We start from the raw sequence: 25028 nt of genomic DNA on the forward strand, positions 1-25028 counted from the left end.
AAGCCCAGAACCTACTCTTCATCTTTTAACACAAAAACATCAATTATTTAGCTAAGCCCAGAACTTACTCTTCATCTTTTAACACAAAAACATCAATTATTTAGCTAAGCCCAGAACTTACTCTTCATCTTTTAACACAAAAACATCAATTATTTAGCTAAGCCCAGAACTTACTCTTCATCTTTTAACACAAAAACATCAATTATTTAGCTAAGCCCAGAACTTACTCTTCATCTTTTAACACAAAAACATCAATTATTTAGCTAAGCCCAGAACTTACTCTTCATCTTTTAACACAAAAACATCATTTTTTAAGCTAAGAAATGAGAAAAAAAGAAGGATTTGAAGCTTACCCAGATGAGAAAGAGAATGCTTAAGTGAAATGGCTACCTTCTCCAACTAAAATCTGTTAAGCAAGTTTCGGTATATTAACAATGCATTTTATACCTCTGGGATCTGTGTACGTTTTATAATAATATTTGCACTAAAGTCCTTTTAGTTTGTTCTTTTTACCTTTTAGACCTTGTTGGCCCAAATATTGTTTGTTGATTTGATACTAATGCTTGCTGGTCAGCTATTGGAGGAGAAGGTTAATGAGGTTGAGGTGAATGAATGTAAGAAAGTCCAGAAAATACATTGCTATGCATTGCTTTATCAAAAAAAAAATTAAAATTTGATCAGTTAAAAAATCTCATAGACAAAAAAACTACTTATTAAATTATAAAGATCGTTTGATTATTACCTTGGGTTAAAAGATATGATTTAATCTGCTCAAGCTTCCCTATGATTTCGTATACATCTTTGGATTTCCCAGTATGTTGATGTTGAACTTGGTCCAACATCTTCTCCAACAAATCTTTTATAGATTTCATATTCATCTCTAGACAAAGGAATCTACAGAGGTTTCATTATCCCAAATAAACATCAATAGACAACTGTTATCTCTTGAATGAATTTCTTGCTAGTGGAACCTGGCTAAATATCTACCTACCATATATCAGTTTACATATCATTTAGAGGAAAACAATAAATAGAAAATTAATTCAAATTAGATAATCTTCATACGTGCGGCGGCATTAGAATAAATTATTCCATATCTATCACTAGACAGGGGTTCTATATTTCCAGTTGTCTCTTGAACAGTAGACAGTAGTTATCTCTTGAATGGATACCTATATGATTTAGAGGACTACATGTGCGATGGCATTAGACCAATACAATCTTCAGAACATAAATACAATCAACGGGAAAGAAAAACAAAAAATTCTAATACGATCATCTTATTATTCCATATCTATCACTAGACAAAGGAATCCACTTAGGGGGTTTCATTATCCATAATAAACATCAATAGATAACAGATATCTCTTGAATGAATTTCATGCCACTGGCTAAACATCTACCTATCAGTTTACATATCATTTAGAGGACTACCAAGAAAACAATTAGCAAGTGAAAATCAATCTTCCGCACAAGAAAACAACCAACAAATGAAAATGAGTGCACCTCACCAAATTAAATCATAATATTTCTTTTTGAAGTTCAAGAACACACACAGGTATAAAATAATAATGACATCATCTGAATATTGCCTCTTCATTTTCTGTAAGTGGAGTTCATTTATAATGTTATATAACAAGGAAAAAAGTAAATGAACTGTTACAGCATTAGACAGAGATTTCAGAACACAAATGAAAATGAAACTAATGAAGTCTAACATTTCATCTTTCAAAATTCAACTACACATAACAAAATAACAAGAAATACATGCTATCAAATCAAACTATGGCTTCATTTGTGTGAAACTAGAAGCTACTGATCATCTTCTACCAAAAAGATCATTTTTTTTACACGAGAAATGAGAAAAAAATGGATTTGAAGCATATATACCCGAAACCTACTCTTCATCTTTTAACACAAAAACATCAATTATTTAGCTAAGCCCAGAACCTACTCTTCATCTTTTAACACAAAAACATCAATTATTTAGCTAAGCCCAGAACCTACTCTTCATCTTTTAACACAAAAACATCAATTATTTAGCTAAGCCCAGAACCTACTCTTCATCTTTTAACACAAAAACATCAATTATTTAGCTAAGCCCAGAACCTACTCTTCATCTTTTAACACAAAAACATCAATTATTTAGCTAAGCCCAGAACCTACTCTTCATCTTTTAACACAAAAACATCAATTTTTTAGCTAAGAAATGAGAAAAAAAGAAGGATTTGAAGCTTACCTAGATGAGAAAGAGAATGCTTAAGTGAAATGGCTACCTTCTCCAACTAAAATCTGTTAAGCAAGTTTCTGTATATTAACAACGCATTTTCTACCTCTGGGATCTGTGTATGTTTTATAATAATATTTGCACTGAAGTCCTTTTAGTTTGTTCTTTTTACCTTTTAGACCTTGTTGGCCCAAATATTGTTTGTTGATTTGATACTAATGCTTGCTGGTCAGCTATTGGAGGAGAAGGTTGTTGAGGTGGAGGTGAATGAAGGGAAGAAAGTCCAGAAAATACATTGCTATGCATTGCTTTATCAAAAAAAAAAAATTAAAATTTGATCAGTAGTAAAAGCACCAAGACAAAAAAACTACTTATTAAATTAGAAAGATAGGTTGATTGTTACCTTGGGTTAAAAGATATGATTTAATCTTCTCTAGCTTCCCTATGATTTCGTATACATCTTTGAATTCCCCAGTATGTTGAAGTGGAACTTGGTCCAACATCTGCTCCAACAAATCTTATATAGATTTCATATCCATCCCTAGACAAAGGAATCCACAGAGGTTTCATTATCCCAAATAAACATCAATAGACAGCAATTATCTCTTGAATGAATTTCATGCTAGTGGAACCTGGCTAAATATCTACCTACCATATATCAGTTTACAAATCATTTAGAGGAAAACAATCAGCAGTAAATTAATTCAAATTAGATAATCTTCATACGTGTGACGGCATTAGAATAAATTATTTCATATCTATCACTAGACAGGGGGTACTTTATTTCTAGTTGTCGCTTGAACAATAGACAACAATTATCTCTTGAATGAATACCTATATGATTTAGAGTACTAAATGTGCGATGACATTAGACCAATACAATCTTCAGAACATAAATACAATCAGCGGGAAACAAAAACAAAAAATCCTAATACGATCATCTTATTATTCCATATCTATCACTAGACAAAGGAATCCACTTAAGGGGTTTCATTATCCCTAATAAACATCAATAAACAACAATTATCTCTTGAATGAATTTCATGCCACTGGCTAAACATCTACCTATCAGTTTACATATCATTTTAGAGGACTACCAAGAAAACAATCAGCAAGTGAAAATCAATCTTCCGCACAAGAAAATAACCAACAAATGAAAATGAGTGCACCTCACCAAATTAAATCATCATATTTCCTTTTGAAGTTCAAGAATACATACAGGTACAAAATAATATTGACATCATCTAAATATTGCCTCTTCCTTTTCTGTAAGTGGAGTTCATTTATAATGTTGTATAACAAGGAAAAAAGTAAATGAACTGTTACGACATTAGACAGAGATTTCAGAACACAAATGAAAATGAAACTCATGAAGTCTAGTATTTAATTTTTCAAGTTCAACTACACATAACAAAATAACAAGAAATACATGCTATCAAATCAAACAGTGGCTTCATTTGTGTGAACCTAGAAGCTACTGATCATCTTCTACCAAAAAGATCTTTTTTTTTACACAAGAAATGAGAAAAATGATGGATTTTAAGCATATATACCCAGAACCTACTCTTCATCAATTAACACAAAAACATCAATTATTTAGCTAAGCCCAGAACCTACTCTTCATCTTTTAACACAGAAACATCAATTTTTTAGCTAAGAAATGAGAAAAAAAGAAGGATTTGAAGCTTATTCAGACGAGAAAGAGAATGCTTAAGTGAAATGGCTACCTTCTCAAACTAAAATCTGTTAAGCAAGTTTCTGTATATTAACAACGCATTTTCTACCTCTGAGATCTGTGTACGTTTTATAATAATATTTGCACTGAAGTCCTTTTAGTTTGTTCTTTTTACCTTTTAGACCTTGTTGGCCCAAATATTGTTTGTTGATTTTATACTAATGCTTGTTGGTCAGCTATTGGAGGAGAAGGTTGTTGAGTTGGAGGTGAATGAAGGGAAGAAAGTCCAGAAAAATACATTGCTATGCATTGCTTTATCAAAAAAGAAAATTAAAATTTGATCAGTAAAAACAGCACCAAGACAAAAATACTACTTATTAAATTATAAAGATTGTTTGATTATTACCTTGGGTTAAAAGATATGATTTAATCTGCTCTAGCTTTCCTATGATTTCGTATACATCTTTGGATTCCCCAGTATGTTGAAGTGGAACTTGGTCCAACATCTGCTCCAACAAATCTTTTATAGATTTCATATCCATCTCTGGACAAAGGAATCCACAGAGGTTTCATTATCCCAAAGAAACATCAATAGACAACAGTTATCTCTTGAATGAATTTCATGCTAGTGGAACCTGGCTAAATATCTACCTACCATATATCAGATTACATATCATTTAAAGGAAAACAATCAGCAGAAAATTAATTCAAATTAGATAATCTTCATACGTGCGACGGCATTAGAATAAATTATTCCATATCTATCACTAGATAGGGGTTCTTTATTTCCAGTTGTCTCTTGAACAATACACATCAGTTATCTCTTGAATGAATACCTATATGATTTAGAGGACTACATGTGCGATGGCATTAGACCAATACAATCTTCAGAACATAAATACAATCAGCGGGAAACAAAAACAAAAAATCCTAATACGATCATCTTATTATTCCATATCTATCACTAGACAAAGGAATCCACTTAGGGGGTTTCATTATCCCTAATAAACATCAATAGAGAGCAGTTATCTCTTGAATGAATTTCATGCCACAGGCTAAACGTCTACCTATCAGTTTACATATCATTTAGAGGACTACCAAGAAAACAATCAGCAAGTGAAAATCAATCTTCCGCACAAGAAAACAACCAACAAATGAAAATGAGTGCACCTCACCAAATTAAATCATCATATTTCCTTTTGAAGTTCAAGAACACATACAGGTACAAAATAATAATGACATCATCTGAATATTGCCTCTTCCTTTTCTGTAAGTGGAGTTCATTTATAATGTTGTATAATAAGGAAAAAAGTAAATGTACTGTTACGGCATTAGACAGAGATTTCAGAACACAAATGAAAATAAAACTCATGAAGTCTAACATTTCATTTTTCAAGTTCAACTACACATAACAAAATAACAAGAAATACATGCTATCAAATCAAACAATGGCTTCATTTTAGTTTGTTCTTTTTACCTTTTAGACCTTGTTTGCCCAAATATTGTTTGTTAGGAAAAAGTTAAATTATTACTATAACTATTAGTACTACTAGTTAGACTATGAAATATTGTGTAGTAGAAAAATGAAGATCAATGCTTTCTTCTTCCTCTCTATCCTTTCTCTAATAACGAACAAATGTCAAAAATGAAACATTATTCAACTTAGTTACACACATAACTCATGATTAATCATTTTTCAAATGATTTTATAATTATTGAATAATCAACTTATAGAACGTGCATTAGTCCGTCAATTAGATATAGGTGATATCCAATATTTTATAATATAAAAAGCTTTTGACAGTCACTATTGAAAAATGGAGAATATGTTGTCTGGAAATTTTGCAAAATATTTAGCAGCTCATATTCTGAAACCAGAGAACCTAGTTATAATGCATTCACTCTTTCACCTTTTGCGTTTTGCTTTGTCGATCATCCATTATCTTAGTAAAAATACTTTTGAGTTAAAAAGAAATTAAATAGACACTACTTGCTTGATAATGTAAGAAAACAAATATTTGATTTAATTCAAATTGAGAAAGAGAATTGCCAAAAATCAAAATACCAGACAATCAAACACCTATTTTCTTAGGATTCGGCAGCACTAGTACATAAAATCAAATTGTTTAAAACATTTTTAATTGGCTACAAAGACCCAAAAGACTTCAAGGCTTAAAAGAAGCCTGCCTGCTCAAGTGTATAATACATGTGGCCTTCTACATCTTCATCTCATCTGACCTATGGGGTGAACATACAATACCAGCATGTACTGGAATTAAGAATGCTCATTTCTTGGCATATGTGATTGCCATGGGATTCTGGGGTGTGATTTTGAAGCCTTGAAGGGCCTGCATGGCGACTGAAGACTGGACATCGTCATCAAATTCCACGAATGCAATACCTGGCTTTGCTTCAATCATTCGAACTTCTCTAAAGCCAGGATACTGTTTGAAGAGCACTTCAAGCATCATACTTGTTGTCTCGTGGGGCAGATTCTGTATGAAGAGGATATTATTTGGTTCTGCAATATCTTGAGCACTTGGCTTTCCTTGTCGAGATGCAGCCTGCAAAAGTTGTTCGACAACATGAAATTAATGAAGATAATAGATGAGCATATTCAGATAATAATGTTGAACAAAAAGAGATCAACTGTAACATATAGGAAGTTGTCATGAAGTCAAGCTGCTAGTCATTCGGAGCTATGGGTGTAAGTATAACCAGGCTGTGAGCGCATTACTTTAGGGTCATTACAAAGGCAGTCATAGTACATATGAAGTTCCATATGGACAATTAATCGCACAATTATGGACAAAGGAGAGGCAGGTTTTTGTACAACTAAACCAAAGAAAAAAAGCAATAGTTGAAACAAATAATGAAGTTGCAACAAACTTACAGCTGGACCTCCGCCGTTACTGTCAGCTCTTGGGCCATTAGCTGCACCAGTTTGTGGAGTTTCTTCAGTACGTTTCCTTTTCTCCACTACATATTAATATTTCAAGTTAGTCCAGATCACTAGAAGTCAACAAAATAACTGGCAAATGCATTTTAAAAGTTATGCATGCAATGCAAATACACGTGGTTCATCAAAACTGCAACACTATCAAGCTTTGGAAACTGCGAGAATTGTGATAAAATGAAATGCATGCATGCTGATGATTACGATACTCCTAACAAAGTTTTTCATCACTAGTCCATGATTGTAGTTGCCTTTCTCTAGGATCATATACATTAGGCACCCACAATGATGAGAAAATTGTAAGTGGATGTAGTAGACAAGATCACAATCAATATGACAGGTGCTACTCAAGGATTATGCATCTAGTACTATTCTGTTAAGACCCTTCAGTTGAACTATAAAATATTCTGTTTAGCTCAGTTGTAACAAAAGAACTTTGCCAGAAGGAAAATCTTAAAGGTATACAGAAATTACAATAGTAATTAATGTTTATTTAGTTTGTTTGAATGCTCTTAGCTTCAGCAAAGAGTGCTCCTCTTGGACTACAAGATTCATTTTTAAACATTTCCATACATGACTTTCCATGACATGCACTTTGGAACCAATGAGAAGCTTAAGAGGAAATGGAGCAGGTGAATAATATACAACAGAATGAAGTCACCTTTTTCATCTTGTTTCTTTTTCTTGTCATAGGTCCCCTCTGCCTTAGCAATACAATCTGACTTTGATTTAGCATATTGTATCCGCTGCATTATATCAAAAGCTTAGTCACTGACCTTTCTACTGTTCTACACCATATAAAATGAACAACAGCAAGCCAATTTAAGCAATTAATACAAACATTTAGTCCCAGAGAAATTAAAACTAAAAAAGTCCCATTGTTAGAAAGATAGAAGCCCATAGTGTCTACTGTGCACTTGTATACAGGTTATTGATATGCAACTCTAGAGGAGACACTTTGGGCCCGACATGCGCAAAGCACAAAGCTAGTTAGGATATGCTCCAAAAATTGAATATTAAAACCAAGCAACAAGACGAGACAGCTTTCCAGATACAATTACTCTAGAGGGGTGCATATTTGTGACTTCTATATTCTACAAAGCTGAGGAGTTTCTTCCTAAAAGCACAAGGTGATAAGGATTTAGACAAAAATGGGTAACAGATGCAGCGCTTTACTCTGTATGATAATGTCAGAAGCCTACATCTAACCCTTCCCATTTAACAACAGTTGATAAACTTCAGGTCATATCGAATTAATCTGATACTCTTTTTACCCTATTACACAGTTCCAGAGTCTTCTTTTGCTTGTAAAGGTTAAGCAGATTGTTGTGGGTCTTAGTCCATATCTTCATTAGCTAGCTATGTAGAGCTTATATATGTCCGGACTCCAGAGAAGATTGAACTTGCACATTCCTACTCGTACAAAAAGCCAATTCACACAAAACACAAGCATACATGTATCCGATCTTATAATGGTGTTATTTTATTTATAACTGAGAAATCCCCAGTGGTGCATGGTTTTGATACTCCGAGGGATAATGGGACATTCTGTCTCCTCTTCTCCACTTAAATACTAGGCTATTGCCTCAACAAGAATTCAAATGCGACGAGTGCACAACCTACATACAACATGAGGCGCTTTTACCACTATACCAAACCTTGAGGCCCAAAATGGTATCGTTTTAGTTTACATTATGTTTCCGTGGTCCTTAATAAGAATAATAATTCATAACTTGACTAAAGGTCAGTCTGTCAATGTTCAGGCAGGCAGCTATATTTTCAATTTTATACCACCACAACCATAATCAGGAAAAAAAAAAAATTAAAAGATCAATCAATAAATTCTTTAACTAAGGCAGACAAGGGATGGATAGCCTAGTGAGAAGGGCCTCCACCTTCAACCATGCGATCGGGAGTAAGAGTCACCATTGAAGCAAAGTAGGAAAAGGCACTATTTGGCTCCTGAGCAGGGTAGTTAGGGTGAGGATTACCACATTCTGTAAAAGAAGTTTGGCATACCTTTTTGACAAATACTGTATTAGTATTAGTTTTAGTAATATAACTTGGTATACTTTTTTAATGAAGTGCAGGTATTTATCGAAAATTTGAAATGGTTTAAAGCATAGTGTGGAGTCAGCAATATGTTTCCACATCTTGAAAGACTACATGATTTAGGGACAGACTATAAAACCAGAAATCAGGGCAGTCCAAGCTGAAAAGATACATTTAGAGAACTACTGTACAGTAGACATAGTAGTAGCTTTTTTCTGATAGGACAAAGGATATCACATAAACATAACAAGTTGTTAAAGGATCATCACATACTTCAGGAGATGGATAGAGAAAATAAGGACAATGAAGCAGGACATTTTTGAACAATTAAGCCGCAACAGTCATGTTAGTACAAAAAAATGAACAAGAGAAACAGATTCCAATTCCAACTGTTATGCTCACCATTGGTTTGTCATAAAACGGGAAGTTTTGCATTTGCCTCACAGCATTACTGGCAGCTGTGACTTCACTAAACACAACCCATGATTGTCCTCTAAGTTTGGGAGTCTTAAGAGCTACTATATCGACAATCCTCCCATACTGCGAGAACAAGCAATACAGAGACCTCTTTAGCTCTGCAAAACAAGAAAAAACCATTAGCATGTAGCAAAGTACATACTCCTGCAAACAGCTGTTGTCAAACCCATTAAAACCATAAGAGTTAATAATTATATTCCACATTAATTTCTTATATACAAAAGACAAGCCAGAGGATGCTTGGCATTTTCCGAAATTAGATAACAGAAATGGTTCAAAATGGCATCGTTGCCGGTACACATAAAAAAACTCCACGCACACCATAAACAAACAGAAAAAAGCATTTGAAAGCACAAATGAGCAAAAGAAAATAGACAACCCAATAATTGGGTCTTGCAAAACTCTGTTGTAATAAGAATACCATTTCTCAAGGCAGTGTTACATAAGAGACATAAGTTTCGGTACTTGATAGAACACTAAAAAAGCGAACCTTGAAACTTTCTCCTTGATAAGTACATCTTTTTTCATGCCAAGTTTAACCCTCAACACAAAGATAATAATATAGATATTGAGGCAAAAATGCACAAAAATAAGAAGGAAATGATCACCAGAAAACTTGATGAAATCGAAGAGTATTTTCCCTGCTCAGTCCCAAATTAGTTGGTGTTCCCTAATGAATCTGTCCAACTCCACTCAGGAACATTCTATTCCAATACTGCATAGAGTTTATCTCTTAAAGCAAATGGGGGTTCTAAAAACCTCACACTTATTGCACGCCTAACATACTAGGTTCAGTTAACGCCAACTTTGCAGAATCCAATTCACCCCAAAAGGGCTTGTATTCTTTTGACAGAATCCATGAATGTGACTGGGAAAAACACCACTAGACCTTTGCTTTATTCAAAGTCCAGCTCCTCTCAACCAACACGGGCTGCCAAAAGCGGAAACCCTTCCTTTTAATAAGTTCCTCCCAGGTACATGGCTTACAAAATTTGACCCAACATTCATGGAAGACAATCTGCGATTACAAGTCACTTGAAACTCTACCCTTTACTTTACCCCGGGTAAACATACATATTCTACACACCCTTCTATTATGACTTCTCTAATTCCTTCTCTCCAACTTACAACTCCATATAGTACTCATACACAATGGATTTATATGGTATTTTGCTGCCATTTACAACTATTCAACAACGCGTAAATGTATGAAAAGATCATAAACAGCTGAAATTTTGCAGCCTTAACAATTCCTGATTCGAATTTATACTAAAACCCTAGCTTAAATCTTCAAAAAAACAAAAGTAAAAAAGCTACCTTCTTTCTTGATCTTCTCGTTTAAGTTCTTAATGTAAATAGTTTGATTCGGTGGTATGTCTCCTGTAAGCATCATTACCGAGCAGAGTAGCTTAGCTTTTCTCTATCTGTATGTATATTCACTTGCTCTTCTCTGTGATTTCTGAATGTGCGCCACAAAATTCCATGAGTTTGGAGGTACAAGAAAGGCCAACACAAAGTGGGCTTAAATTGACAACCGGCCCATGGAAAGATGTGGTCAAGGCCCAAGAGGGTGCTTCAACCCCATGTTACAAACTTGCAATACATTTTGTTGATTGTTAACCAAAAATAGACTAGTTATATACATTGTTGATATTATAAGTAAGGATTAGTATAGCTTTTAACTTTTTATAATAAATTAATACGTTATTCGATTTAAAAACTATTGGTTTAAATTGAACGGTAGTCTGTTATTGTTATGTTGCTCTTTTCTTGTTCAAGAAAAAATGAGGACTGAGTAAAGAATGAGAAGATTTGAAGATGTGAGACTGGGTAAAGGTTGATTCAAATGATTAAAGGAATATTTAATAAAAAAATTTCACACATGATATGTTTTCGATTACTCAAATAAATTTTAATCTATATATTGACATTATAAAGAACTTTTATAATATTGATATTAATTAACACGTTGTAATATATTATCACTTTATCTTTTAGTTTTTGCATTATTGGTCTAGATAGAATGATAGGTCTACATTGTAGATTCATTCATGTGGTCAATGAGTGCTTCAATCACATTCTTTTCACATATAAAATGTTTTGGATTAATTAAATAGAGTAGAAGTTATATATAATAATATTGTTTTTTTTTTTAAAATACGTTCGTGTGATTTAACTTGTTGTAATGAACGGGTTATCATTCTATTTTTGGGTTATACATTATTATAGGTCTTAATTTTATTTGAAAATAGTGTAAAAATTTATGATAAATACGTAAACTTAGTCTAACGTAAGCATATTTCGATGAAATAATTTATAGCTAATTATGAATTGTGTCTATACAAATGGACTTTTTATGCAACTCTTGAATTAATTCCCTGGTTAGATCAGTGAACTAAATTCATCTGAAAAATAATCATATAAATTTTGGAGTTTATCACTTTATGATTTAGCTACTAATTTAAAGAGTGGCCTAAAAGGCTATACAGTGCAAATAATCAGAGTATCTAAATGGACCTTACTATTTGGGCATACCCACACTTTTCTGTAAGGACAAAAATACCCTCAATGTTTTTTCAAATTTCCCAATCTCATCAAATGCAACAACACTAGTACACTACTGAAGCATTTGCCGGCTAAAACCCTTGAGCTCCAAAACCCTGAAGAAATGCTCCGGTCAATACTCCGATCAGCCGCTACGGCGGCGAAATACCATCCCACCACTGGAGACATCCGTATACCGGCAGCAATCTCAGCATCTTCCAAGCTCTCTTCTTCCAGAACCTTCGCGACGAGCACACACCCGAAGAAGCCCAACTTCAGACCGGATATAAAACACGAAAATGCTGCAGCAGGAGCCAAAGCTGCTGAAACGCTCAATAAGGATCTTCGTGCACGCGCTCTCAAAGAAGACGAGAAGGATAAATCACTGGATATAGGTCCAGATGGTCGTCCACTATTCACTTCCGCAACTTCTATTTCTGAGCTTACCAAAAAAGATACATGTACTTACATGAAATTCAGGTACATTTTTCTCTGTTCAGACATTATTAGGCCAGCATTGACGAGTGAAGATGTGTTTTATCGAGTAGTGAATGCAGCAATTGCCTTTAGCTTGAACTGTATCTTAGAAAAAATGTTTTTGATTGGCTCAAACTATATATTGGAGTGAAAAATATGCTTATACTAAACCTGTGCAAATTGTAACAAAGCTTTAGTGGGTGCAGTGTTAGCTCTTACACGTGGAATTAAAGTTTTGGATTTACTTGGTTGCTAAGCTGGTTTGTGTCTGTACTCATGAAATGGTTGTTTAGGAGGGAAGAGCTGGAGAGAGTTTTGCCAGAGGGATTACCAGTGGGGATGCTTAAGGAATTCGGTGACTCTATGAGAGATGCATTGCTAATACGCCAGAGTTTTCTGGATCTTCGAGATAATTTTAGAATGGTTGTTGATCCTACTTTGCAATCTAATACTAAAGGTGTGTTCTTTGTCTTTTTGTGCTGCATATGTTTAAAGGTCTATTTTCTGTCTTACCAGATATAATGAATTATGATTGAAAAGATTTGTATTTGTCAAGAGTACTCATGTGAAATGTGGTTAAGTGGTGTATGAACTTCTACTTTCATAGAACCCTTAGTCTGCCTTGAATACTTAGTATTGAATAATGGACTAGATGGTTACATATGATTCATGTAGCTGGCCCCAACTTACTTGGCTTCCAGCATAATTGATTGACTAAAGCGAATTTAGTTTCTTCAAGTTTGTTGATTTATTATCAGTAAATAAGCCTTCAACAGAAGGTTAGATTGAACTAGTTTGCTGGAACTGACTGAAGAGAGTAAATTGGAGGTATGAGCTTCAATTCATAAGGATACATTCAACAATATGAACTCTTCAAGAAATCATAATCAGATGGTTGCAGAACGTGGTTTTATAGGATGGAAAAATTCACTTTAAAAACTTTTAAATGATTTGCATTAGTGTGGAAGGTTGTTTAAAGACTTGATCTACCAAAGAACTATTTTTTTTATAACCGAGAAGTCCCTGAAGCTGAAGATCAGTGGCGTATGGTTCAACACTCTGTGGATAACGGACCTGCCGCTCTACCCTTCTTCACTTAATGGACCATTCTTTTGTCGGCAGTAGAGTTTGAACCCGTGACGTGCCTTCAACCTACAAATTATGTGTTGCTCATCCACAGAGAACTTATCATTCCACATTGTTTTTCACATTTTAAAAATTAAATGCTTTTCCTTTTCTTAAAGTATGAGGGGAGGAGTCAATGTCCTCAAATTTGGAAAAGAGAACACGTTGAGTAGGAAATATAAATCAAGCTAAACCCTAGAGTATATCTTCCCACGGAAGGAAGGAAAAAGACGGTTCGATAATTTACATTACATTTATCACCTGCGCTTTCTCTCCTCCTAATATCTGTATTGATTTACAACTTAAGCTGCCATTATGACCCTTCTTTTGCTGCTTGCAAAAGTATCAAAACTTACTTGATTATCATCTCAGAGCTAAAGCTGAGTCTCTGCCCAGGACTCATGGATCATTTTGCAAAATAAAACATCCCTTACATTACCAGATTTTACTGTTTATTAATAAACTATACTCAGTAGCTTCACTTTTTTTTTTTAATGATGGTGGTGTTTGGGCTACCTTGCACACCTCAACTAATTCCACCGGGTACCCTCTACCTCCACCAGCTAATGGGCATTGCATAACTCTGCCCACCAATGTTTGAGCATATGAGGATCAATCACGTAGTGTTTTTTTTCTTCACTTGGATTCGAACTTGAGACCTCATGATTTTTTCTTCTTTTGTTATTTCTCTAGTCTTTTCCTAGTCCTTGGAAATTATTTTTCCTTCCCTTGGATAAAATCCTCTATAATGATGTCAAGAGTATGCAGAGGCCTAGTGACACTCAAAATAGTTTTTATATCTCAACTTATAGTTGTGTAATGATTTAAAGAAGTTCGCTTAATTTATCTTAAGAAAGAAGAATTAAATTGTACCCTGCTATGTGTTCCACTTCATTTGATATCCGAAGAAGTCTGTTGTTTATGAGCTGATTTTACTGAACTCATGATTAGGAGAAATGATTGACGATGTTCCTCAACTTGCAGGTCTCAAAGCTCGAAAGCAAGTTGTATTAGATGGGCCTGTGAGTTCTGGTAAGAGTATTGCCCTTGCAATGCTTGTTCATTGGGCACGTGATGAAGGTTGGCTAGTTCTTTATGTTCCTAAAGGCCGAGAATGGACTCATGGAGGCTTTTTCTATAAAAATCCTAAAACAGGATTATGGGATACTCCTGTGCAAGCAGCAAATGTTCTCCAGGCAAGAAATTGTATTTTTTCTATATATGAAACATAGTTTGACTAGTTAAATTTCATTTGGTAATTGATATCGTCATGCAAAGGTAGGGTGGACCTTAGATCTGCATACATCTTACCTCCCCGGACCCTACTTGTGGGATTACCCTGGGTATGTTGTTGTTGTTAATTGATACTGACATACATTTTCGACTTCTGTAACTGAATGAACCCAACTTCTCTTTACTTATTGTTTCAAATATTACATAATTTATGCAGAAACAGTTTAGCCCACCAGGATGTGAGAAAAAGATCTGCTAGTAGGATATACTCAGAAATTGTTTAACTTGGCACTGCTATGTATACCCAGTGGATCTTCATACACTGCTTTAGAAAAAATAATCTGAAACTGTTCTTCAATGTCATGTAGCAAATATGGATCACTATTTCTGCATGTTTTCCCCGTAACTTCACTATTACTCTATCTCCTCCATCTAGTGCTTGACTTTGTTTGTGTTACGGATCTCTTCCATTTTAATCCTATTCCATAAACATGAAAGTGAAATTTTTTGTAAGGTATACATGTGCAGGTCTAGCGTAACTTCTATATTCAAACAAATAAGATTGATACCAAACTCCTGATATTATCCATATATTTATCTGCTTCTTTTTTCATATAGTATCTTGTGCTAGTTGTTTCTGGAGAAATAATATCCTTTAATTACTGTATTTGCTTACAAGTCTAAGAATTAAACATGGATATAATTTTCTCTCTCATTTCAGGATTTCTTGAAGTATAATAAGGATCACCTCCAAAAAATACCCTGCAAAATTTTTGAACCTATTCCATTGGGAGAGGGAGCTGGTGTTGGATGGATGAAGGGTGCTGATGTGGTACAAATACCATTAGATTATACTCTTCTTGACCTGGTTCAGGTCGGGCTTAATTCCACTCACGCAGCTGTTGGGGTGGTAGTTCGTTTGAGGGAAGAATTATCCCTTGTCAAGGACATGCCTGTTCTTATTGCTGTTGATCAAGTGAGAAAAATACACTTCGCTGTGACTTTGCCTCTTGTTTCTATCCCTTGAATCATTCCTGGGTTAGGGTTAATTTCCTTTTTCTATTGATATTGATCATGCATCCCTTTTCCTGATTTTTCTTTTGGTCATGGACAGTACAACAGTTGGTTCACATTCAGCGAGTATGAGGAGCCAGTAACTGTTCGTTCTTGCCGACCTATTCATGCTAGAGAACTTGCAACTGTAAGCTGTTCTTTAAGTGTTCAAAAATGTTACTTCGTTAATTATTCACACAGTTCTCCTGCCTTTGTTTTCTTGTCTATCAGTTTATTTGATTTTAAACAACAAGATATTGTGTTTGATATAAATATGTTAGTCTGCTAAATTGGATCTAGGAGGATGTCCTTGGAGCAAATTATCCCATTATGCTTCCTCTTTCTGATTCCACATTTCTGGAGCATTCTGATTGGGAACACCGAGAATATAAATGCTAAATGTTACGAAGAAAGTTTTACTGAATATCTGGGAAATTTTGAGGATTCATCAGGAATTGGGAATTTCCTGTGCTGGCTCCCAATTTGAAACTAGGACAGACTCAATAGACTTTACTTAGATGCATGAGGTGGACAAAACTAGTGGCCTATGCCGTACTGTAACCAATGAAAATGTAGTATTTACACGAAATGACAACCAAAATTTTTGTGATACTGCCTGTAGTGCCATCCTTATTGCTGAAACATATGAGGGTTTTAATGCGATTATTATGTGTTCTTATTCTGAATTATTAGGATATGTTTCTAGTATAGATAATGTTTAGAAAGGAGATGGATGGCTGAGCAAAGTTGAAAAATTAATGTGAAAAGTCCCCTTTTTGCCTCATGGTATTGACTCGGAAGGAGTGAAGCAAAGAGCTCTCTAGAGTCATTAGAGGTCTGTTTCACTGGCAGGGGCTCAGAACTTGACTTTGATGCAAAGAGGGTACGCCACAATGCAAAGATGGCTGTGGTTGATTTTTTGGAGCTCGGAGCCTTTGTTAGCCTGACATAGTGACATACATCAATTTTTTGGCGTGGCACACTGGCAAATTAGCTGTCTTTCTTCTGTCAGTGCCATAAATGCTAACATGTCAATTTATGGAATGCCTTGTTCCAATTATTTGATACACTTGACAAGTAGCACCTTTTCACTTAACTGCAAGAGATTTGATCATTGATAAGCAACTAAGGATGCATCTTATTTTTGTTTGGCATGGCTGTAAATTTTTTTGATAAATTGTTACATTTTGTTAAAATTATCTGATTACTGTAGCTTGCATGTTAAAGTGTGGTCACTGACATAGTACCATCATATGCAGGTGAATGCATTTAGGTCCATGATTCATGACAATATGATGGTGGGTGCTTTCTCGCATTCAACTGCTGTAGGGAAGCTGCGTAAAGACTTACCAGTTGTTCCTGCAGATGCTCGCGTCAATTTCCCACGTTATAGTGTGGATGAAGCTGCATCCGTTTGTCATTACTACCTGAGGTGTGCATATTCGTCATAATACCTAAGGAAGAGTGAATAGCGAGGATTCTGTTGTCACCATTCACTCGCCACATAAATACTGAAGAAAATAGAACTTAAGATTGAACAGGAAAAGGAACAAAAAAACATTTGAATTATTAAATAAGGAAAAGGAAGTGAACAACTGAATTATCCCCCAAAAAGAAGGAAAAGGAATGACCAATTGATTCATCAAAAGGAAAACACAAGCAAAAAAGCATTGGAAGAAGAAGAACCATGTAGTGGTCTGTTTAATAAAAGTTTGAACCATTTCTTTGAAAACGACAAAAGAAAAACGAAGAACTATGGAATGCCAAGAGAAGGAACATAGAGTTATTTTTTAGGATTTATAACTTAGTTGAAGTTCTGCTTCATAAAGCTATCTTATGCTATGTGGCCACAGAACAACACTGTTTAGTACTAACTCTCCTTATGTAATTTTCTCATTTGACAGACAACGACTCATTCAACGTGAGGCATTTACAGAACAAAGCTGGAAGAAAATCTATTATCTTTCAAATGGAAATGGCGCAGAAATGAGATGGCTGGTTCCTTTCATGCGATGAACCACAAAGAATCGAACTTCAACAGATAACATTGAGATTTTAACAGGAAAGTTATTGCATCTGTTAATGCTCTGTGAATCTGGTCATTCTCAGCAACAAATAATCTGGCTGCTTTCTTGACCAACTCTCTAGAGAAAACGGTGAGGTTTCCTTCTTGAAATTTTGCTCTGTACTCTAGGCTAGTTTAGGCATATACTGCCTGTGTTTGTATGCTTTGATATCTAGAACATAACCACAGATTCATATTATACATCATTACACTGGGCTATTGTTCTTTCCATTTCCTTTTGCTTGTTTTTCTGACCTGGTGTATTTATTCAATAATGTTGTAATTGCACAATACATTAAACCTTTTGAATTTTTAGGTTTTATCCTTAGCAAGGTGGATGCTTTTAGATTTACCGCTGTAAAGATGACAGTTCTTCGATCATGGTTCCCACAATAATGTCTCTTGATATCTGAGAAAATTGTTTGCTCAGATTTTGAAATTTTATGTAGGAAAAGATAACATTGCAACATTGTCATATGAAATTTGTAACATTGAAATAAAAAGGAATGATGGTTTAATTATCTTTGTTACACTGCCCGCCATCCATCTTGTTGAGAGGTTATAGCCAAAATTTCCGTTTGTCAAAAAATACTACAACCAAAGCCACAACAAGGCTAAGCTCAGCAAAACCGGGAAATATGGTTACTCGAAATCTGTTCCTTGGAATGAAATGCTTCCTGAATCCAAGTGTGTACATAAGGCTAGTCTGCATTCAAGTACAATGAAGCAGGTTAAAACTCAACATATGACGAACATGAAATAAGAACACAATATGGATCTGTGTATATCTAAATACTTCACTCAAAACCTACACCTTCAAGCACAACGACCCTAAACATAGTTTCCTACATGTATGGATCTACCAGGGAACAACGAATATATGGCAAAATGTCACAACGACCCACAGACAAGATTTTATACTGCAATGTGTGGGATATTAATACCTCAGCTACTATGGAATTGCCTTTGTAGATGGTGCAGGATCTCTTGAAGGCGGAACCTTTCATCTTAAGATCAGCCTCTGCGCCTTCAACATGTCCATCACCAAGGAATATGTCAAACTCTAGTTTAGTAAATGTATTTAGCGTCTTATTCACACTGAACATCAACTCCTTTTCTTCATTATCACTTACCATAAAGCCTTGCCATGATCCTTTCTACAAGACAGGAGGAAAGAAATAACATCACACATCTTAAGAAGATAAATATATACATTCTACATTTTTTTACCCCTCCCAACTCCCACCTTTTTGCTTGAACCTTATGTGTTTACCATCTGAGCAACTCCTTCACGTCTACATTCTACATTGTTATCACAAAAGAACCATTTACACATAGAAATGAGCTTTCTTTTAGTAGTTGTTCTTCCTTCCTAAGGTAAACAGCTAAACATTGTCTCAACAAATTAGAATCAGCAACAGAGAAAGATAATGGAACTATACAAATGATAGTATATCAGATGCATAAAGAAGCAGTTTCTGACTATAAACTTGGGGGGTTTTACCAATTAAGAAAACTTACAATTAATCGAACTAAGCGAATCAGGGTATTGTCCGATGCATCAAGAATTAGTTTTTGAGGGTGGGTCTGGGCTGCCGAATTCTGAGGTTGACGACGACGGTCAACGCTGAAGAACAAATTGCCAACAGCATCGGTAAATTGGATGTTTCCAGCATCCCAGAAGGACTTATACTTCTTCGATACAAAAAGATCAAATGGGAATTGCCCGTCCGGCGGCCATTCCTCCGGCGTAGCAGTGGTTCCCATCAATCAGCTTAAAATTGACGAACTCCGTAAGGATAACTCCACCAAAAGAGACGGAAAATTTTGAAGATGATGGTGGCAATGACTGGAGCTCTCCGGCGTTTTGCTTCGACAAGAATCAAATTAAAAGTTGGACGAATTTAACTTTATAAATTACTTTTGGCAACAAGGGATATTTTGTAGTAATTATAAGCGAATATAGGAGATGGTTAGAAAATATTTCAATTTGATTAATTTAATTAATATTAAAGAAATGTGACAATTTGACATAAATTTCATTTCCCCAAAATGCACTTTAATGTACAAAATATTTTGTGTTCCTAGACTTTAAAAAGAATTGTATCTTAAGGAATATGTCGTAGATAATTTACTCTAATTTAAATATTAGTAATAATTATTTTAATGACTTAAATTAATGAATAAAGATAACTTTATTGTCGTTTTGGGACTTCCTTTGATATTTTCCTTTCTATCACATAATAACAATGGGCAAGAGTCTACAACATAGTATGTTTGGTTATAAAATTTGTAATTTCAATTTTAAGTTTGATTTAAAATCAATGTTCATTTATAAAATTTCCATTTCAATACCAATTTAAATCTCTAATTCAAAAGTAGGATTTTACATTCAAAATTGTGATTTTAATGATTCATAAATTTATATTTTGTAAAATAAGATCTATCATCCTAAAATTAAAAAAATGTATACTTGATGTAAATATATCATTGTGAAAGAATTATACTCCAATATTTTAACTTAAATAAATGTATACTTGATGTTAATAAATGTATACTTGATTTTCTAAACCAATGTTTTAACTTAAATAAATCAAATAATTTATATTTTGACAGATCATCTTTTTATCCTCATTTTTTTATGTGACTTGATAAAGGCCAAAGCTTTCTAAAAAAAAAAAAGTACTGACAATCACGATAATTGTACCCGACGGAATGCGCGAAACTTCGCCGTAAAGTTTCTTCCCGGCAATGTCTGCAATTACCGGAAGTTCTTCACTTCCGTCTAAGGATGACCCGCCCGTCACCGGTAGTTCTGATCGGAAAAGGTTCCGATCTCGTCGTGACGTATTACGTGAGTTTTAGGGCTTTTTCACCGTCAACATTTTGCTATTTTGAGTTTGTTTGGAATCATAAATTTTCAATTGATCCAGTTCTTATGCATCGACAGGGAGCGAAATCAGTGAGAGGCCACTTAAACGACCATTGCTTGATTTTGCGAAGCTTTCAATCTCTGATTCTTCATGCAAAGGTATGTTAATGTTATACAGTAAAGGAACCAAAATTTTCACTAAAAAAAATTAAAATATATATATAAAAATGAACATGAACATACGAGAACTTTCTCCAGTATTTTCTCAGCTTGAAGACAAAAAGAATTTAATAAATAAATAATTATACATAAGAATTTTTTGTTTTACCTATTTATAAAATGCTGATTAAAAAATAAATTAAAAAGGGAGTTTTCCTAATAATACTAAAAAAATAATAGTAGTAATATGTTAGATGTAAATAAAAAAATTCAATAATTGGGAGTATAATATTAGACAAAAAAAAAACATTTATTTCTTTATTTTCCGTAAAATTTGCCACCAGCTTCATATAATATTAATATATTCGAAGTCCCAATTATATAAGTCGAAGTAGCTCGTGAAACACCGCCGCTGACATTCTTTCCGGCATCAATGGCTGCAGTCGGAGAGAGTTCTTCTGTTCCGGCAAAGGAAGACAAGCTCGTCGTTGTTAGGGTTAAGAGAAAAACTTTCCAGTCTCGACTTGACGCTTTCTGTAAGTTCTAGGGTTTTTCACAGTCAACCTTTTTGTTATTTTTGGTTTATTTGAAGCTTAACTTTTTAATTATTCCAACTGTTGTGCACCGCCAGGGCTTGAAATCAATGAGAGGCCAGCCAAACGACCATTGCTCGACTTTGCAAAGCTTTCAATCGATGAATCTTCAAGTAGAGGTTTGTTGAATTTTGATGGTTAACACTTTAAAGTTCAGTATGAGAATTCGGACATTTTTTGAATTTACATAGTATCTAAAAATTACTTTTGTAGTTAAAAAGTAGGTTGAAGTATTAAAACACACTTAAAATATCTCAGTTTTCCGAGGTGCACTATCAAATAGGTTCGAGTTTACTATCACCAACGATTTATAAGAAGACACCTCAACTATCAATTGTATCCTTTTCCTACCTGAACTGTGTTAGTATTTCAGGTAGGGTAAGGGAACAACAGAAAGTTGAAGTGTGTTTTGATATATAGTTGGTGATATTTCAGGTAGGGAACTCGTACACCTTATAATTAAGATATGAAATTTGAAAAAGAGGGAACTTTAGTTGTGTTTTGACCATTAACTCTAAAAAGTATTCGAAAAATGTTTGATAGAAGTTGTAGAAAAAGACAGCTGGTTGACAGAGGTATAGTTCGTTGGATGTTATTTACATATATGCTCAAATGAGTAATTGGTTATTTTGTGGATTTCTAATCTCTATTGTAGTTCAAGAGCAACAAATGCAGTTCTAAGATTGTAACATGCCAGGTCTTTCTATTTTTGATTTCTATACTTATGTACTAATAATTATTTTCAGTTGAGGAATTGAAGAGCAGAAAGGTACTTGTGCAACATGTGGAGACAGTAACTAGTTCAGAAGTCACTGTTGATATCGTGAAGTTTTTTGTGGTTAGTTGTAATATAATATACATTTTTAACTTTCTCATTTACACATCCTATTTTACTACTACTAGTTGCTTCTTTTGCATTGTTCATCTTGCTATTTTGCTGTTGTTATTTTCTTTTCAATCCTGCTTTGATTTCAATTCTTTTGAGCCGAGGGTCTATCAGAAATAGCCTCTCTATCTCTCAAAGGTAGGGGTAAGGTGTGCGTACATCCTACCTTCCTGAGACCCACTTATGGGACCTTATTGGGCATGTTGTTGTACTTGTACCCTTGAAGTGTGAGAATTTTGTAGCACTTGTATTATCAAGCCATACTTTTAAAAGGGTTTCTGAGTTGTTCGTGCAATTATTTAACTAGCTTATTTCTCGCCCTGATAGAAGCTACGTGAGTTTTCTAATAGCTGCATTTTATCAGTCGGCTCCAGCAGATTCTTCAGAAGTCGAAGAGAAATCTGATGCTAGGCGAAGTTTTAGGACAGAAAAGGTAAGCTCTTTCTTGATTTACTTAAGAAGTTTGCATCTACCAGAGCTTCAGCTTAATTATAATTGATGAATGCATGCACTTAATTGATATGTGCAGAAACAAGATCAACTACTTGCCAAGGCAAAGCAAAAGCAAGAGGTATTACCAGAGTTCCATACCATCAGATCTACTTGTGTAGTAATTCAATATTGTTTTTTCACTGTTACTATTTCATGGATGGATCTTTCCTTTTGTACTAGCTAATAGCATTTTAGCCACACAGCATGTAATTTGCTATTCTATTTTTTTATTTGTGGAACGCTTGTTTTCCTTTTTGTCTTTTGTAATAATTTCTAGTGAGGTAAGTCATTATGTTGATGGAGAAACATTTATGTCGGAATGAAACAGAATTACTTGAAGTGGTTTGGTGTTCTAATAGGAGAAGTAATAATAATATAATATTTACTGATAAAAGAAGAAAATGAGAGATAATACAAATTTTACATTCTTTTTTCTTATAACCATGGTGTCTAGATTGTGTGCACCTCGACTAATCCCATGGGATACATGCCACTTCCCACCAGCAATGGTACTATTTGTTTTTGAATGTTACAATCAAATAGTGGTTAAGGATGTAATTTGCTTGTTAATACCCAAACGACATTCTTAAATACTGTTTGATTCTAACATTCAGAAAAAGATTGAATACCAAAGGAAGGAAGGATGACAATACTTGAACAGTTGTGATATTGATACAAGGAAACAAAACTATCTATAGGAACAGTTTACATGACATATGCATATCTGTCTGAAAAAAATAAGCAAGTGGAATATATTATTCATTGTTCTGAAAAAAATAAGCAAGTGGAATATATTATTCATTGTTCTGAAAAAAATAAGCAAGTGGAATATATTATTCATTGTTCTGAAAAAAATAAGCAAGTGGAATATATTATTCATTGTTAGCTGATATATTTGGATTGACCAAGGAAAAAAATAAAGAATGTTGTGAACCCTCAGGGGTTGGCCTACTGGCAATTGACTTGAGCCTTGGGGTTTGCTCCCTTTCAAGGTCTCAAGTTCGAAACCCACTGGGTGCAAACAATTTCTGAGGGCCATCGGACTGGGTAAAAACCTGAATTAACCGTGGTGCACTTGCGGGAAACTCCTTGCCGAGGGCCTGTGCACTCCCGGGATTAGTCGGGGCTCAAAGAGACTCGGACACCCGGTGCAAATCAAAAAAAAAAAAAAAATAAAGAATGTTGTGTGGGGAAAAATTGAAGAAGAATTTTTTTCTGTTAATCACCTTGGTGGAAAATGATCTGAACATTTTTTTAGTATATGATAGTGCGGTCACAAACTTTGTTGCCTACTCTGCAACATATCTTCTGAACTTTCTAAACTCTGCATCTGTAGGTACTTGTTGCTAAATCTAGCTTATGAAACTGTATTGTTAGTTTAGCGAATTCCACATCTGATTTGCTATTATTATATTGTATTCTAGAGGTTTGTGCATGTGATTGAATTCATACATGTATTGGGTTTTGAGGTTTGTGTCGACGGCAGCACTCTTTGCTCTTTTCGTTATTACAATATTATCAAACTTGATTCATTCTATTAACCTTATGGTTTTAAGTGGGTTTTGAATAACCTTAATAGTGGTTTCTTGTATAGTAGATTCACTTATCTTTTCTCCTAATTAAATGGTTCAAGGCTTTTTAAGATTTAGCTTATCTTGCTCTTCCCTCCTTTAGGATTTGTCGAAAAATGCCCGGTTTGAGCAAATATGGAAAAGCAGAAAAGAGAAGAGAAAACTAATGCACAATGAAGAGCTGAATGAGATGTGTCGACTATATGATGTTATTCGTGTTGATACTGAAGAAAAAAGCCATGAAGTGCAAGAGGAGTAAGTGTTTTCGTAATTACATGCTAGCTTCATAAGTTACTGTCGCATGTGTTATCTTTTTCCTTCACAAATGAAAAAGAGCTGGTTTTATGACATTAATGCAGATGCAGGACTACCGAGCTGGAAGATCACAAGATGATGTCCCAATATTTGCCTCTTTTACGAGAAGTCATGCCAAGTGCTGCTGAAGAAATTGAGTCAGAGATTCATAATTACGTCTCGAAACAAGGTTCTATATTGCTTCTTCGCTTTTCCAGGGATTTGTTTTCAAATTCAATCTCATGATTTGCTCCCCCCCCCCCCCCCCCCCAAGGAA

The 25028-nt window shown here is 34.5% G+C and overlaps 4 protein-coding genes across 6 annotated transcripts in view; 2 read left to right on the forward strand and 2 right to left on the reverse strand.

The window, feature by feature from the left end:
- Positions 1 to 5964: 5964 nt before the first annotated feature.
- Positions 5965 to 10878, reverse strand: LOC102600261 (U2 small nuclear ribonucleoprotein B''-like). Its single transcript, XM_006350809.2, has 5 exons — positions 10705 to 10878; positions 9313 to 9485; positions 7520 to 7604; positions 6796 to 6881; positions 5965 to 6466 (listed from the first exon to the last, which is right to left on the reverse strand). Exons 1-5 carry the CDS (start codon positions 10778 to 10780, stop codon positions 6188 to 6190), a joined length of 699 nt encoding a protein of 232 aa, XP_006350871.1. The 5' UTR covers positions 10781 to 10878; the 3' UTR covers positions 5965 to 6187.
- A 1116-nt stretch (positions 10879 to 11994) lies between these two features.
- LOC102600589 (uncharacterized) lies at positions 11995 to 18204 on the forward strand. Its single transcript, XM_006350810.2, has 7 exons — positions 11995 to 12411; positions 12702 to 12865; positions 14518 to 14729; positions 15488 to 15742; positions 15881 to 15967; positions 17079 to 17251; positions 17724 to 18204. Exons 1-7 carry the CDS (start codon positions 12056 to 12058, stop codon positions 17833 to 17835), a joined length of 1359 nt encoding a protein of 452 aa, XP_006350872.1. The 5' UTR covers positions 11995 to 12055; the 3' UTR covers positions 17836 to 18204.
- A 101-nt stretch (positions 18205 to 18305) lies between these two features.
- Positions 18306 to 19894, reverse strand: LOC102591357 (protein LURP-one-related 7). Its single transcript, XM_006350864.2, has 3 exons — positions 19406 to 19894; positions 18829 to 19041; positions 18306 to 18590 (listed from the first exon to the last, which is right to left on the reverse strand). Exons 1-3 carry the CDS (start codon positions 19649 to 19651, stop codon positions 18444 to 18446), a joined length of 606 nt encoding a protein of 201 aa, XP_006350926.1. The 5' UTR covers positions 19652 to 19894; the 3' UTR covers positions 18306 to 18443.
- A 657-nt stretch (positions 19895 to 20551) lies between these two features.
- LOC102600926 (RNA-directed DNA methylation 4) overlaps positions 20552 to 25028 on the forward strand; it is a 6137-nt gene continuing 1660 nt past the window's right edge. Inside the window, exons 1-9 of one of the 3 annotated variants that reach the window (XM_015310235.1) lie at positions 20552 to 20738; positions 20835 to 20915; positions 21359 to 21451; positions 21547 to 21627; positions 22255 to 22346; positions 22759 to 22827; positions 22924 to 22965; positions 24561 to 24712; positions 24817 to 24941. In XM_015310235.1, the coding sequence (XP_015165721.1) occupies positions 20636 to 20738; positions 20835 to 20915; positions 21359 to 21451; positions 21547 to 21627; positions 22255 to 22346; positions 22759 to 22827; positions 22924 to 22965; positions 24561 to 24712; positions 24817 to 24941 (838 nt within the window). In that variant the 5' untranslated portion in view covers positions 20552 to 20635. Of the gene's footprint in view, positions 20739 to 20834; positions 20916 to 21301; positions 21452 to 21546; positions 21628 to 22254; positions 22347 to 22758; positions 22828 to 22923; positions 22966 to 24560; positions 24713 to 24816; positions 24942 to 25028 lie in introns of all 3 variants that reach the window. The other 2 variants (XM_006350812.2, XM_006350811.2) reach the window with 2 other exon arrangements.

Source organism: Solanum tuberosum, unplaced genomic scaffold (genome assembly GCF_000226075.1).
Source record: "Solanum tuberosum cultivar DM 1-3 516 R44 unplaced genomic scaffold, SolTub_3.0 scf00128, whole genome shotgun sequence".
Classification (NCBI taxonomy): domain Eukaryota; kingdom Viridiplantae; phylum Streptophyta; class Magnoliopsida; order Solanales; family Solanaceae; genus Solanum; species Solanum tuberosum.